A 15,965-nucleotide genomic window follows, 5' to 3' on the forward strand; every position below is an offset into this window, starting at 1 on the left:
GGCATATATGAATATATGGATGTACGTGTATGTATAGGTATAACTGTAGGCATATGTATATACATGTGTATGTGTGCTGCCATTTATTTTCAAATATAAAATAAACATGGGGGCACAGTTATGGATACTTCCTAGATACAACCAAACACCTCATGAGATTAGTCTACTGGGTTTGAGGGCTTAGGACCATAGTCTCATGGGGCTACTCAGTCAGTTGGCACAACATAGTCCATTAAGACAATGTTCTACATCCTAGTTTGGTGAGCAGCGTCTGGGGTCTTAAAAGCTTGTAAGCCACTGTCTAAGATTCAACTGTTGGTCTCTACTTGTCCGAAGCAAAAGAGAAAGAAGGAAACCAAAGAATGGTTTCCAATCAATGTCTGTCTCAAAGAAGAAACTAGTCAACAGAACAAATAGTCCACACGAACAATGACATTACCTACCAAGAAATAGATGGTGCCTGGCTACTACTACTGAGCATTCACCCTCTGGCCAGGGACTCGATAGATGGTCCTGGGTTGAATGGGAGAAGAATTTAGAACAAAACTCAAATTCTTAAAAAAAAGGTCAGACTTACTGGACTGGTAGAGACTAGATGAACCCCGAGGCTGTCGCCCTGAGAGACTCTTTAAACATGGAACTCAAACCACTCCCAGAGGTCATCTTTCAGCCAAATGACAGATTCGCCCGTGAAGTAAATAATACCTGTGAATACTATGCTCCTCAGAATAACCAACTAGATGAAACGAAATGTAAACATTTCCCCTAGACCAAAGATGAGACGGCAGGGGAGACAGGGAAGCTAGATGAAGGGAAATGCAACAACCAAAATGGAGATAACGAGAATCCTGATATATTGTGAAGAATGTAACCAATGTGACTGAACTATATGTATAGAAATTGTTAAATAAGAACCTAATTTTGTGTAAACTTTCACCAAAACCACGATAAAATATTAAAAAAAAAATACTTGTTCTTGCCTGCCCCTGCATAATTAACTTTTGCAGCAATCTGAAGTTTTACCCTGATGAAATGTGACAAACGGTTCCTTGACTCAGACAAATGACTGAGTCAAATATTCTGAACTATTGTGATCCTTGCATAGAGTGAATTTCAGATCGTAATGTCTTTGAGCTCACACTCCCTTGTCCTCCTTCTCCTTTAGGTAACTTCCCTGAAGCCTCCGTTTGGGCCAGTGCTTTCTTAGCACCTTATGCCGCTTTATCATAGGACTTCTTTCCATCAGCCAGCCAGCTTCTCCTCCTCTTCCCCACTTCACTGCAAGCTTCTTGAAGGGATGGGGCTTTTTGTAGCCTCACAGCTTAACACAGTGCCTGTACTCATTTAGTGCCAAAGAAATTATTGTTGAACTGATTGTATGAAACAGGAAGTCCTCCAAGAGATCAGAGTCTGAGCTGTGTGTGTTGGGGGGAGTGGGGTGGGGTCAGAGAAGGCTTCCTGGAACTGGTGATGCTTGAGCTGAGACTTGAGATAGTGGGCAGGAGGCAAGTGGCTGGAAAACATGGTGCATTCAGGGAACTGAATGGAAGAGCTGAGCCTAGGGGGGCATATGGGGCAGTAGCTGGTGAAGCTGGAGAGGAGGCAAGGGCTAGAGTGTGATGGACTTGAGTGGCAGCTAAAATCCTCAAGATTTTATCTTGAGGATAATGGGAGGCCAGTGAAGAATTTTAAGCAGGAATGTGCATAGGGTGGATTAAAGGCTAATATTAGACACAGGAAGATTGGTTAGGAGTTTTATATATAAGCCAGGTAATCAGATCCAGCTGTTACCCTCATTGCCTTTTCTGGTCTTAACTCCTTTTCTCCAGACTGGAGTGGTCTTTGCCTGACCTGCTGCAGGCCATGCTTTGGCTGTACAGTGGAAGCAGACCTTGCAGCATTACCAATCTAAGCCTGTCCCTGGGGACATGTGCCTGGCCCATGTTAGGCAGAAGGTGCAGCCACCTCTATGCCATGGAATGAGTTGGATAGCAAGAGGCCATGGGTAAAGGTTTGGACATTCACTGGGTTTCAGTACCAGATCTGCTGTGTCCTGGCTATGGGAACATTAGAGAAGTATGTAACCTCTTTGAGTCTCATCCATAACATGGGAACATTAGAGAAGTATGTAGCCTCTTTGAATCTCATCCATAAAATGGGAACATTAGAGAAGTATGTAACCTCTTTGAGTCCCATCCATAAAATGGAGATAATAACTATCTTCCAGTGCTTCTGTGAGAACTAAAGTAGATGATGATGGTGATGAAAATAGTAATGACCATTTAGTAAGCATCACCTTTGTGTCAGATCCTGTGCCAGGTACATTTATCGACTCATTAAAGCATGTATAAAATACCAAAAACATTGTTTGGTTCATGGTAGGTAGTCAGTAAATGTTACATCCCTCCCTCAACCCCCACCAATCCTTGCACTACCTGCAGTTTGCCAGTAGCTGACACATTATTGCCTAGTACTGTCTTCCAAATGACTTTACTTATTCCCACAAATTGACAGAGAAAATTATAAAGATTTAATTTAAGCTCAGGAAGCAATCAGTGAATAATTACCAACATCATTTCATTAAGGGAGTACTTACCAAACCAAAAACCCATTGCCATTGAGTCTATTCCGACTCATAGAGACCCTGTAGGACAGAGTAAAATTACCCCATAAGGTATCGAAGGCTGTAATCTTTACAGAAGCAGACTGCCATATCTTTCTCCTGCGGAGCGGCTGGTGGGTTCCAACCACTGACCTTTGGTTAGCAGCCTCACGCTTTAACCACTGCACCACCAGGGCTCCCAAAGGGAAGTACTTGGGGGTGTAGAAATCAACCTTTTTTTTTTTTTTTGATTTTTTTAAATATAATCTTTATTGTGCTTTAAGTGAAAGTTTACAAATCAAGTCAGTCTCTCACATATAAACTTATATACACCTTACTACATACTCCCACTTACTCTCCCCCTAATGAGTCAGCCCACTCCCTCCTTCCAGTTTCTCCTTTCGTGACCATTTTGCCAGTTTCTAACCCTCTCTACCCTCCCATCTCCCCTCTAGACAGGAGATGCCAACATAGTCTCAAGTGTCCACCTGATACAAGTAGCTCACTCCTCATCAGCATCTCTCTTCAACCCATTGCCCAGTCCAATCAATGTCTGATGAGTTGTCTTCTGGAAAGGTTCCTGTCCTGGGCCAACAGAAGGTTTGGGGACCATGACCACCGGGATTCTTCTAGTCTTAGTCAGACCATTAAGTCTGGTCTTTTTATGACAATTTGGGGTCTGCATCCCACTGTTCTCCTGCTCCCTCAGGGGTTCTCTGTTGTGCTCCCTGTCAAGGCAGTCATCGGTTGTGGCCGGGCACCATCTAGTTCTGGTCTCAGGATGATGTAAGTCTCTAGTTCATGTGGCTCTTTCCGTCTCTTGGGCTCAAAATTACTGTGTGACCTTGGTGTTCTTCATTCTCCGTTGATCCAGGTGGGTTGAGACCAATTGATGCACCTTAGATGGCCACTTGTTAGCATTTAAGACCCCAGACACCACACTGCAAAGTGGGATGCAGAATGCTTTCTTAATAGAATTTATTTTGCCAATTGACTTAGTTGTCCCCTGAAGCCATAGTCCCCAAGCCCCTGCCCTTGCTCGCTGACCTTTGAAGCATTCAGTTTATTCAGGAAACTTCTTTGCTTTTGGTCCAGTCCAGTTGAGCTGACCTTCCCTGTATTGAGTGTTGTCCTTCCCTTCACCTAAAATAGTTCTTATCTACTATCTAATCAGTAAATAACCCTCTCCCACCCTCCCTCCCTCCCTCCCCCCTCTCGTAACCACAAAAGAATGTGTTTTTTCAGGTTAAACTAAGAAATCAACCTTTTTTAAAAAAAAAATTATAATTTAATACAGTTGGCCCTTGAACTTCATTTTTAGGTTCAGGGTCTTAGACTTCTACAGAAGTCAGGCAGAGCTGCTGCCTGGACTGTGACATTGTTCATGTCCCAGTTGGATATTTAGTGTCCATCTTCTGACCAAATAATCAGAATAAATACCTGAATTCAAGCTCCATTTAGTGAACAACATGGAATATGTAATGTGGTCTGAGGGTTGGGATGAGTTATATGCCCCTACCTAGGCCTGACAGGCTCCTGATCAGATACTGGGCCCTAGATTTATCTGAAAATAAATGAAAGTGTCTCCCAGTCTTCAGAGCCTTTCTCTCTCTCTCTATTTTTTTTTTAGTTTTTATTGTGCTTTAAGTGAAAGTTCACAAATCAAGTCAGTCTCTCATACAAAAACTAATATACACCCCTCTATTATACACTCCTAAAAAGTTGTCATTCCCAGCATAGTAGACTATATGATTGTCCGATTCAAAATGGCCAATACCCGTCCATTTCACCTGACTAATGCCTAGGATATCAATGTTTATGCATTCCATTTCATTTTTGATGATTTCCAATTTTCCTAGATTCATACTTCGTACATTCCAGGTTCCAATTATTAATGAATGTTTGCAGCTGTTTCTTCTCATTTTGAGTCGTGCCACATCAGCAAATGAAGGTCCCAAAAGCTTTACTCCATCCACATCATTAAGGTCGACTCTACTTTGAGGCAGCTCTTCCCCAGTCATCCTTTGAGTGCCTTCCAACCTGGGGGGCTCATCTTCCAGCACTATATCAGACAACGTTCCGCTGCTATTCATAAGGTTTTCACTGGCTAGTGCTTTTCAGAAGTAGACTGCCGGGTCCTTCTTCCTAGTCCGTCTTAGTCTGGAGGCTCAGCTGAAACCTGTCCTCCATGGGTGACCCTGCTGGTATCTGAATTCTGGTGGCATAGCTTCCAGCACCACAGCAACACGCAAGCCCGCGCAGTACGACAAACTGACAGACTAACAGACCTATCCTGAAGTACAATGCTGTCAGTAATAGGATAATATCCATAAGGCTACAAGGAAGGCCAGTTAATACGACTATTATTCAAATTTACGCACCAACCACCAGGGCCAAAGAGGAAGAAATAGAAGATTTTTATCAGCTGCTGAAGTCTGAAATGATCGAACATGCAATCAAGATGCATTGATAATTACTGGCGATTGGAATGCGAAAGTTGGAAACAAAGACGAAGGATCAGTAGTTGGAAAATATGGCCTTGGCGTTAGAAACAATGCTGGAGATCGAATGAAAGAATTTTGCAAGACCAATGACTTCTTCATTGCAAATACCTTCTTTGACCAACATAAACAGCAACTATACACATGAACCTCGCCAGATGGAACACACAGAAATCAAATTGACTACATCTGTGGAAAGAGACGATAGAAAAGCTCAATATCATCAGTCAGAACAAGGCCAGGGGCCGACTGTGGAACAGACCGTCAATTGCTCATATGCAAGTTCAAGCTGAAACTGAAGAACATCAGAGCAAGTCCACAAGAGCCAAAATATGACCTTGGGTATATCCCACCTGAATTTAGAGACCATCTCAAGAATAGATTTGACACATTGAACATTAGTGACTGAAGACCAGATGAGTTGTGAAATGACATCAAGGACATCATCCATGAAGAAAGCAAGAGGTCACTGAAAAGACAGGAAAGAAAGAAAAGACCAAGATGGATGTCAGAGGAGACTATGAAACTTGCTGTTGAGTGTCGAGCAGCTAAAGCAAAAGGAAGAATTGATGAAGTAAAAGAACTGAACAGAAGATTTCAAAAGGCCTCTCGAGAAGACAAAATATTATAGCGACATGTGCAAAGAACTGGAGATGGAAAACCAAAAGGGAAGAACACGCTCAGCGTTTCTCAAGCTGAAAGAACTGAAGAAAAAATTCAAGCCTCGAGTTGCAATAGTGAAGGGTTCCATGGGGAAAATATTAAACGATGCAGGAAGCATCAAAAGAAGATGAAAGGAATACACAGAGTCATTATACCAAAAAGAACTAGTCGATATTCAACCATTTCAAGAGGTGGCATATGATCGGGAACTGATGGTACTGAAGGAAGAAGTCCAAGCTGCTCTGAAGGCACTGGCGAAAAACAAGGCTCCAGGAACTGAAGGAATATCAGTTGAGATGTTTCAACAAACAGATGCAGTGCTGGAGGTGCTCACTCGTCTATATCAAGAAATACGGAAGACAGCTTCCTGGCCAACTGACTGGAAGAGATCCATATTTATGCCTATTCCCAAGAAAGGTGATCCAACTGAATGTGGAAATTATAGAACAATATCATTAATATCACACGCAAGCAAAATTTTGCTGAAGATCATTCAGAAACGGCTGCAGCAGTATATCAACAGGGAACTACCAGAAATTCAGGCTGGTTTCAGAAGAGGACGTGGAACCAGGTATATCATTGCTGATGTCAGATGGATTCTGGCTGAAAGCAGAGAATACCAGAAGGATGTTTACCTGTGTTTTATTGACTATGCAAAGGCATTCGACTGTGTGGATCATAACAAATTATGGGTAACATTGTGAAGAATGGGAATTCCGGAACACTTAATTGTGCTCATGAGGAACCTTCACATAGATCAAGAGGCAGTCTTTTGGACAGAACAAGGGAATACTGCGTGGTTTAAAATCAGGAAAGGTGTGCGTCAGGGTTGTATTCTTTCACCATACCTATTTAATCCGTATGCTGAGCAAATAATCCGAGAAGCTGGACTATATGAAGAAGAACAGGGCACCAGGATTGGAGGAAGATTCATTAACAACCTGCGTCATGTAGATGACACAACCTTGCTTGCTGAAAGTGAAGAGGACTTGAAGCACTTACTAATAAAGATCAAAGACCACAGTCTTCAGTATGGACTGCACCTCAACATAAAACAAAAATCCTCACAACTGGACCAATGAGCAACATCATGATAAACGGAGAAAAGATTGAAGTTGTCAAGGATTTCATTTTACTTCGATCCACAATCAAGAGCCATGGAAGCATCAATCGAAAAATCAAAAGACGCATTGCATTGGGTAAATCTGCTGCAAAGGACCTCTTCAAAGTGTTGAAGAGCAAAGATGTCACCCTGAAGGCTAAGGTGTGCCTGACCCAAGCTATGGTATTTTCAGTCACATCATATTCATGTGAAAGCTGGACAATGAATAAGGAAGAGCGAAGAAGAGTTGATGGCTTTGAATTGTGGTATTGGCGAAGAATATTGAATATACCATGGACTGCCAAAAGAACGAACAAATCTGTCTTGGAAGAAGTGTGGCCAGAATGCTCCTTAGAGGCAAGGATGGCGAGACTGCATCTTACATACTTTGGACATGTTGTCAGGAGGGATGAGTCCCTAGAGAAGGACATCATGCTTGGCAGAGTACAGAGTCAGCGGAAAAGAGGAAGACCCTCAACGAGGTGGATTGACACAGTGGCTGCAACAATGAGCTCAAGCATAACAACGACTATAAGGATGGTGCAGGACTGGGCAGTGTTTTGTTTTGTTGTGCATAGGGTCGCTATGAGTCAGAACTGACTCGATGGCACCTAACAACAACAACATACACTCCTAACTGGACTCCCCCTAACAAGACAGCATACCCCTCCCACCACTCTTTATTTTCGTGTCCGTTTGGCCAGCTTCTGACCCCCTCCTATCTCAGATCTCCGCTCCATAAGAAGATGCCAACATTGTCTCTCATGTGTCCACTTGATTCAAGAAGCCCACTCCTCACCAGCATCATCTTCCATCCCATAGTCCAGTCCAATCACTGTCTGAAGAGTTGGCTTTGGGAATGGTTTCTCTATGGGGACCATTACCTCCGAGGTCCTTCTAGCCTCAGTCAGACCATTAAGTCTGGTCTTTTTACCAGAATTTGGGGTCTGCATCCCATTGTTCTCCTGCTCCCTCAGGGGTTCTCTGTTGTGTTCCCTGTCAGGGCAGTCATCGGTTGCAGCCAGGCACCATCTAGTTCTTCCAGTCTCAGGCTGATGTCGTCACTGGTTCATTGGTCCTTTCTGTCTCTTGGGCTCATAATTACCTTGTGTCTTTGGTGTTCTGCATTCTCCTTTGCTCCATGTGGGTTGAGACCTATTGATGCATCTTAGATGGCCACTTTAGAGCCTCTCTTTTTCCTTCTTTGTGTGGGTTTTAGGTAACTCAGATCCTCTTTGACAACATAAAGCATGGATTAAACCTAACTCTGTATCAATCCCAGGATTATGGGCCCAGGAGAATAAATCTTGGGTTGAGTATGAGATGATTCACTTAAATCTCATTCTGAAGAAAGCAGCTATGGGAGAGGCAGTTCTGAGCTTGGTTTATTGTTTAGTCCTGGTTTCCAAAGATCAATTCTCAGGAGTATCACAGCCCTTGTTGCCCATGGTACATGAGTGATTGTTCCTGACAAGCAGGGTGGGTCACTGACAGCATGATTACATCCACACTTGCCATGGTTCTAGGCCATCTTTTTTCTTTCCTTAAAATCTCCTTCTCTCAGGCAGATGGGAACAGGAGCTGGTTGAATGGACATGGGAAATACAGGGTGGAGAGGAGGAGTGTGCTGTCACATTATAGGGAGGACAACTAGGGTCACATAACAATGTGTGTATCAGTTTTTGTATGAGAAACTGACTTGAATTATAAACTTTCACTTAAAGCACAATAAAAACAAACAAACAAACAAACAAAAAACTTCTGTCTCTGGGTATGGATTGCCCACCATTGCCTAGTCTCAAATGCTGCTTTAGAGGGTGCAGCGCAGGGAATAAGACTACCATGAACTTTTCACTTATTTTCACCTTTCATTTTCCAGCAACAGCTGCAGGCATATGTGGCCTGGGTGAACGCACAGCTGAAGAAGAGGCCAGCAGTGAAGCCAGTGCAGGACCTGCGACAGGATCTCCGGGATGGGGTGATCCTGGCATACCTCATCGAGATTGTTGGTCAGTTGGCCCTGGGCTCTTTTAGAACAGAATGTGACCTTCTTTATTCTCCATGTGTCCTTCAGAACAGCTTGTTTCTTCTTCAAAATATGTGGAAATACAAGTAGAGAAAACTTAAAATACTCGCCCAAGGCTAATTCATTTATTTATGAGTCAATAAATATTGTATGCCAGGAACTGTTTTATGCTTTGAGGATGGGGCACAGTCAGTGCTCTCAAAAGCCTCCCAGTCTAGTTGGAAAGCCTGGAAGGAAAGTCAGTTTCATTAGAATACTGATACTCTGATGGGGTGAGCATGAAGGGGATCTCATAGGAGAGACACTCAACCCAGTCTTGGGAGGTTTGGGGATGGCTTGTGAAAAAAATTGATGTCTCAACCAGGGCCATAAAGGGCAGTAGTAGCCAGGCAAAAAGAGGCTCTGTTGCCATCAGAAAAGGACCCCTCTATGACACTCACAAGGAGCCGTAATGGTGCAACGGTGAAGTGCTTGGCTGCTATCTGAAAGGCCTGTGGTTTGAACTCACCAGCGGCTCCGTGGGAGAAAAGACTTGGCGTTCTGCTCCCATAAAGATTACAGCCTAGGAAACCCTAGGGGCCGGTTCTACTGTCGTGTAGGGTCACTATTAGTTGGAGTCAAGGCGACAGCACATAATAACACAATGCTACCACACGGGTTCGTGAAAGGGCGTTTGCTCTTGAAGCCTGAAGCTGCTGCTGATCTCTCTTACTAGATGGCACCGTAACTGTTTCCACAGCATTTGTTCATAGCTTTGTTATCATTTGTCTCACTGAATGGTAATTATTTGTGGTGATTATTTGTTTACCTATCTATCTCCTGTATAGACTGAGCTCTTAAAGAGCAGGCTCAGTATCATTTTTTTCTGTTTCCACAACCTCTAACCAAGTGCCTGGCACATAATAGGTACTCAAACATTTATTGTTGTATCAGTCACCTGACTGGCTTGGAGCCATGGGGCTTGTGAGAGCTGTGGAGGAAGCTAGGTTCACAATAGGCAGCTTATCTATGAGTACCACATTGGGATATGAGTATTAATTTGTAATGATAATAGTAACAGCAACAGCCATTTATTGAACACGTTCTATCTCATTTAATTTAATATCATTCAGTCATTATACCCTTGGGAGACTGGTAATATTATCCCCATTTTCAGAAAAATAAAGCTTCAAAGACAGAACTTATACAAATTCATTCATTCATTGAGCACTTAGCATGCATCAAGCATTGCACTAAACATGCTGGTTTGATTTATTTTTGATATAGATACTACTCTTTTACTATTTTTATGAAGTTTAGGGAGACTAAGCAACTTTCCAAGGTCATATAACTACACCTACTCCTCATTTATCCACTGTCTTGTTATCTGACATTTTGCATTTATGACAATAGTAAAAATCTACTATTTGACTATTTTGCACATTGATGACATAGATCTGGCAGTGACGAACACTGAGATGCAAGGTGAGAATAATGCTGGCTGTGATAGTTAAGGTTATGTGTCAACTTAGCTGGGCCATGATTCTCAGTGGTTTGGCAGTTATGGAATGATGTAGTCATCCTCCATTGTGAGATCTGATGTGGTCATCCTCCATGTTTGCATAATGCCAATATTTGCATAATGACCTGGTCTCTGGAACCTAACCATGTTGATAAGTGAGGAGTAGGTGTATAAGTGGCAAAGCAGAGATATAAACCAAGATCGGCTTTAATTCCAAAACCCATTTTAAACTTTTTAGTTTTTTATTTATTTGTATAGGTTATGCTTGGACTGGTAGAAAATCCAGAGGGTACAAAAGAGTAAAAGTCAAAAGCCTTTTTTTGACTCTGTTCCCCATTCTCACCCCTACCCACCAGCTACTCATTCTTTGTGAGCAGGTTCATGCATTTCTTTCCAGAGATATTCAATGCATATACGAGCAATTAAGAATATGTATTCTTATTCTCTCAAAGCCCAAGTTCTTAAACTCTGCATTCTATTATGACTTTGCTATGTAGAAAAACTCCTTAATAGATGTGTCCATACTCACTGAAGTCACTTCCTTATTTCCTGTTCTTTCTTTGACCCGCCATTATCAGGCTTTTCATCCCATTACTGCACTGAAGGAGCCCTAGTGGTGAAGTGGTTAAGACCTTGGCTGCTAACCAAAAGATCGACAGTTTGAATCCACCAGCTGCTCCTTGAAAACCCTACAGGGCAGTTCTACTCTGTCCTGTAGGGTTACTGTGAGTTGGAATCCACTAGACAGCAATGGGCTGCTGCTGGGTTACTCCACTGAAATTACTCTCATCCAGGTTACAACCTCCATCTTGTCAGATCCGGGGGCCAGGCCTCAGTCTTCATTTTATCCAACTTAGCAGAATTTAACACAGTTGATCACTTCTTCCTCTTTCAAACATTTTCTTTACCTGGCTTTGGGACCTTATAGATGTCTCACTCTCAATTGTAGATTTCTGCTTTTCCTCCTACCTCACAGGCTCATCCCTCCTGTTTCCTTTGCTAGGTTTCCTTTTCCTTCCTGGCCTCTAAATGTTGGCAGGTTCCAGGCCCAGTCCTTAGCCTCTCATATATTCTCTATCCCTAAGTGCTTTCTTCCCAAGTTTGTATCTTTAGTTCTGAACTTTTCTTTGAGTTCTAGACATGCATATCCCACTTCCTTCACCATCTCTACTTGGATGTCTAATATGCATCTCCAAATTAATATGTCCTAACCAGAACTTTTGATTGTCTTCCCCACCAGTCTCCTTCCCGCACCAGCCTCCAAGTCGTTTCATCTCAGTAACACAACACACTACCATTCACCCACTTATTCTCTTTTCCTCAAATGTGATATCCAATCCCTCACACATGCCGTTGGCTTTATATTAAAAATATACCTGATATCCGACTTCTTACCAGTCACCCTCCTCTACTCTAGCCTAAAACATCATTATTTCTTGACTATTTTCATTGTCCTTCTAACTGATCTCCCTGTTTCTTCTCCTCATAGTCTGTGTCCACAGAGAGTCAACTTTTCTTTTTTTTATATTTTTATTGTCTTTTAAGTGAAGGTTTACAAATCAAGTCAGTCTCTCATACAAAAATTCATACACACCTTGCTATATACTCCTAATTGCTCTCCCCACAATGAGACAGCACATTCCTTCCCTCCACTCTCTTTTCGTGTCCATTCAGCCAGCTGCTGACCCCTTCCGCCCTCCCATCTCCTCTCCAGACAGGAGATGCCAACATAGTCTCATGTGGCTACTTGATCCAAGAAGCTCACTCTTCACCAGTATCATTTTCTATCCCATAAAAAAAAAAAAAAAATTTTTTTTTTTTTTTTTTTATCCCATACTCTAGTCCAATCCCTGTCTGAAGAGTTGGCGTTGGGAATGGTTCCTGTCTTGGGCTAACAGAAGGTCTGGGGACCATGACCACCGGGGTCTGTCTAGTCTCAGTCAGACCACTAAGTCTGGTCTTTTTACGAGAATTTGAGGTCTCCATCCCACTGTTCTCCTGCTCCTTCAGGGGTTCTCTGTTGTGTTCCCTGTCAGGGCAGTCATCAGTTGTAGCCAGGCATCATCTGGTCTCAGGCTGATGTAGTCTCTAGTTTATGTAGCCCTTTCTGTCTCCTGGGCTCATAATCACCTTGTGTCTTTGGTGTTCTTCATTCTCCTTCACTCCAGGTGGGTTGAGACCAATTGATGCATCTTAAATGGCCGCTAGCTAGCATTTAAGACCCCAGACGCCACTCTCCAAAGTAGGATGCAGAATGTTATCTTAATAGATTTTATTATGCCAATTGACTCAGATGTCCCCTGAAACCATGGTCCCCAAACCCCTGCCCCTGCTATGCTGGCCTTCGAAGCGTTCAGTTTATACAGGAGACTTCTTTTTTTTTGGTTTAGTCCAGTTGTGCTGACCTCTCCTGTATTGTGTGTTGTCTTTCCCTTCACCTAAAATAGTTCTTATCTACCATGTAATTAGTGTATACCCCTTTCCCTCCCTCCCTCTTCCCTCCCCCCTCTCGTGACCATCAAAGAATATTTTCTTCTCTATTTGAACTATTCCTCAAGTTCTTGTAATAGAGGTCTTATACAATATTTGTCCTTTTGCAAGTGACTAATTTCACTCAGCATAATGCCTTCCAGATTCCTCCAAGTTATGAAATGTTTCATGGATTCATCATTGCTCTTCATCAATGTGTAGTATTCATTGTGTGACTATACCATAATTTATTTATCCATTCATCCGTTGATGGACACCTCGGTTGCTTCCATCTTTTTTGCTATTATAAACAGTGCTGCAGTGAACATGGGTGTGCATATATCTGTTTGTGTAAAGGCTCTTATTTCTCTGGGATTTATTCCAAGGAATGGGATTGCTGGATCGTATGGTAGTTCTATTTCTAGTTTTTTAAGGAAACGCCAAATTGATTTCCAAAGTGTTTGTACCATTTTGCATTCCCACCAGCAGTGTATAAGTGTTCCAGTCTCTCCACAGCCTCTCCAACATTTATTATAATGTGTTTTTTGGATTGATGCCAGCCTTGTTAGAGTGAGATGGAATCTCCTTGTAGTTTTGATTTGCGTTTCTCTAATGGCTAATGATAGTGAGCATTTCCTCATGTGTCTGTTAGCTACCTGAATGTCTTCTTTAGTGAAGTGCCTGTTCATATCCTTTGCCCATTTTTTAATTGGGTTATTTGTCTTTTTGTAGTTGAGTTTTAGCAGAATCACGTAGATTTTAGAGATCAGGTGCTGATCAGAAATGTCATAGCTGAAAAATTTTCCCAGACAGTAGGTAGTATTTTTACCCTTTGGTGAAGTCTTTGGATGAGCATAGGTGTTTGATTTTTAGGAGCTCCCAGTTATTTGGTTTCTCTTCATCATTTTTAGTAATGTTTTGTATTCTGTTTATGCCATGTATTAGGGCTCTTAACATTGTCCCTATTTTTTCTTCCATGATCTTTATCGTTTTAGATTTTATGTTTAGGTCTTTGATCCATTTGGAGTTAGTTTTTGTACATGGTGTGAGGTATGGGTCTTGTTTCATTTTTCTGCAGATGGATATCCAGTTATGCCAGCACCATTTGTTAAAAAGACTATCTTTTCCCCAATTAACACACTTTGGGCCTTTCTCAAATATCAGCTGCTCATACGTGGATGGATTTATGTCTGGATTGTCAATTGTGTTCCATTTGTCTATGTGTCTGTTGTTGTACCAGTACCAGGGCTTTTTGACAGTATAACAGTATAACAGATTCTAAAATCAGGTAGAGTGAGGCCTCCCTCTTTGTTCTTCTTTTTCAGTAATGCTTTACTTTTCCGGGGCCTCTTTCCCTTCCGTATGGAGTTGGTGATTTGTTTCTCCACCTTATTAAAAATATCATTGGAATTAGGATCAGAATTGCATTGTATCTATAGATCGCTTTTGGTAAAATAGACATTTTTACAATGTTAAGTCTTCGTATCCATGAGCAAGGTATGTTTTTCCACTTATGTAGGTCTCTTTTGGTTTCTTGCAGTAGTGCCTTGTAGTTTTCTTTGTATAAGGTCTTTTATGTCTCTGGTAAGATTTATTCCTAAGTATTTTATATCTTGGGGGCTACTGGAAATGCTTCTGATTTGGTGATTTCCTTTTCAATGTTCTTTTTGTTGGTGTAGAGGAATCCAACTGATTTTCATATATTTATCTTGTATCCTGATACTCTGCTGAACTCTTCAATTAGTTTCAGTAGTTTTTTTGAGTATTCTTTAGGGTTTTCTGTGTATAAGATCATGTCATCTGCAAATAGAGATACTTTTACTTCTTCCTTACCAATCCGGATGGCCTTTATTTCTTTGTCTAGCCTAATTGCTCTGGCTAGGACCTCCAGCACTATGTTGAATAAGAGTGGTGATAAGGGGCATCCTTGTCTGGTTCCCGTTCTCAAGGGGAATCCTTTCAGAATCTCTCCATTTAGGATGATGTTGGCTGTTGGCTTTGTATAAATGCCCTTTATTATGTTGAGGAATTTTCCTTCTATTCCTATTTTGCTGAGAGTTTTTATCATGAATTGGCGTTGAACTTTGTCAAATGCCTTTTCTGCATCAATTGATAAAATCACGTGATTCTTGTCTTTTGTTTTATTTATACGATGGATTACATTAATTGTTTTTCTAATGTTGAACTATCCCTGCATATGTGGTATGAATCCCACTTGGTCATGGTGCGAGTATTTTTTTGATATGTTGTTGAATTCTATTGGCTAGAATTTTGTTGAGGATTTTTTGCATCTAAGTTCATAAGGGATATAGGTCTCTAATTTTCTTTTTTTGTGGTGTCTTTACCTGGTTTTGGTATCAGGGATATGCTAGCTTTATAGAATGAGTTTGGGAGTATTCCATCCTTTACAGAGTCAACATTTTAAGACACAAGTCAGATCATGTCACTCCCTCGCTTAAAACTCTCCATTGGCTTCCTACTACACTTGAAATAAAATTCAAGCTCTTTACCTAAAAAGCCCTACAGGGCTTGGCCCTGCTTTCCTGTCTGGGTTCTCCTAGGACTCAACTCCTTACTTACTCTACTCCAGCCACACTGGTCTTGTTGCTTTTCCTCAGAGAAGTGGAGTTCATTTCCGCCCTGGGGTTTTGCACCTGCAGTTCCTCAGTTGGAATTGTTCCTTCTCAAATCTTAACATTCCTTACTTTATTTGGAGCCCTGGTGGTACAGTGGTCAAGAGCTTGGCTGCTAACCCAAAGGCTGGCAGTTTGAACCCTCCAGACACTCCTTGGAAACCCTACAGGGCAGTTCTACTCTGTCCTATAGGGTTGCTATGAGTCAGAGATGACTCCGCGGCAACAATTTTTTTTTTCGTACTTAATTCAAGTCTCTGTCCAAATATATTAACAGAGAGGCCATGAATCGCCCTGCTTTAGTTTTCCTCACAGCACTTATCACCACCTGAAATTATATTAAACATTTACTTCTTACCTTGGTTGTTAGCTGCACCTCTACTAGAATGTAAACTATGCGGGAAGGGGCTTTGTCTGTCTTGTTCACTGCTGTCTCTCAGTGCCCGGCACACAGTAGGTGCTCAGTGA

General features: G+C 41.8%; 1 protein-coding gene across 7 annotated transcripts in view; it reads left to right on the forward strand.

The window, feature by feature from the left end:
• The window catches only part of DIXDC1 (DIX domain containing 1), a 108,300-nt gene that overhangs the window by 51,749 nt on the left and 40,586 nt on the right, over positions 1 to 15,965 (forward strand). For all 7 annotated transcript variants that reach the window (XM_064288909.1, XM_064288910.1, XM_064288914.1 and 4 more), the window contains one exon: positions 8,748 to 8,877. In XM_064288909.1, the coding sequence (XP_064144979.1) occupies positions 8,748 to 8,877 (130 nt within the window). The remainder of the gene's footprint in view (positions 1 to 8,747; positions 8,878 to 15,965) is intronic.

The sequence above is a fragment of the Loxodonta africana genome, chromosome 7 (assembly GCF_030014295.1).
Source record: "Loxodonta africana isolate mLoxAfr1 chromosome 7, mLoxAfr1.hap2, whole genome shotgun sequence".
In the NCBI taxonomy this organism is placed as follows: Eukaryota; Metazoa; Chordata; class Mammalia; order Proboscidea; family Elephantidae; genus Loxodonta; species Loxodonta africana.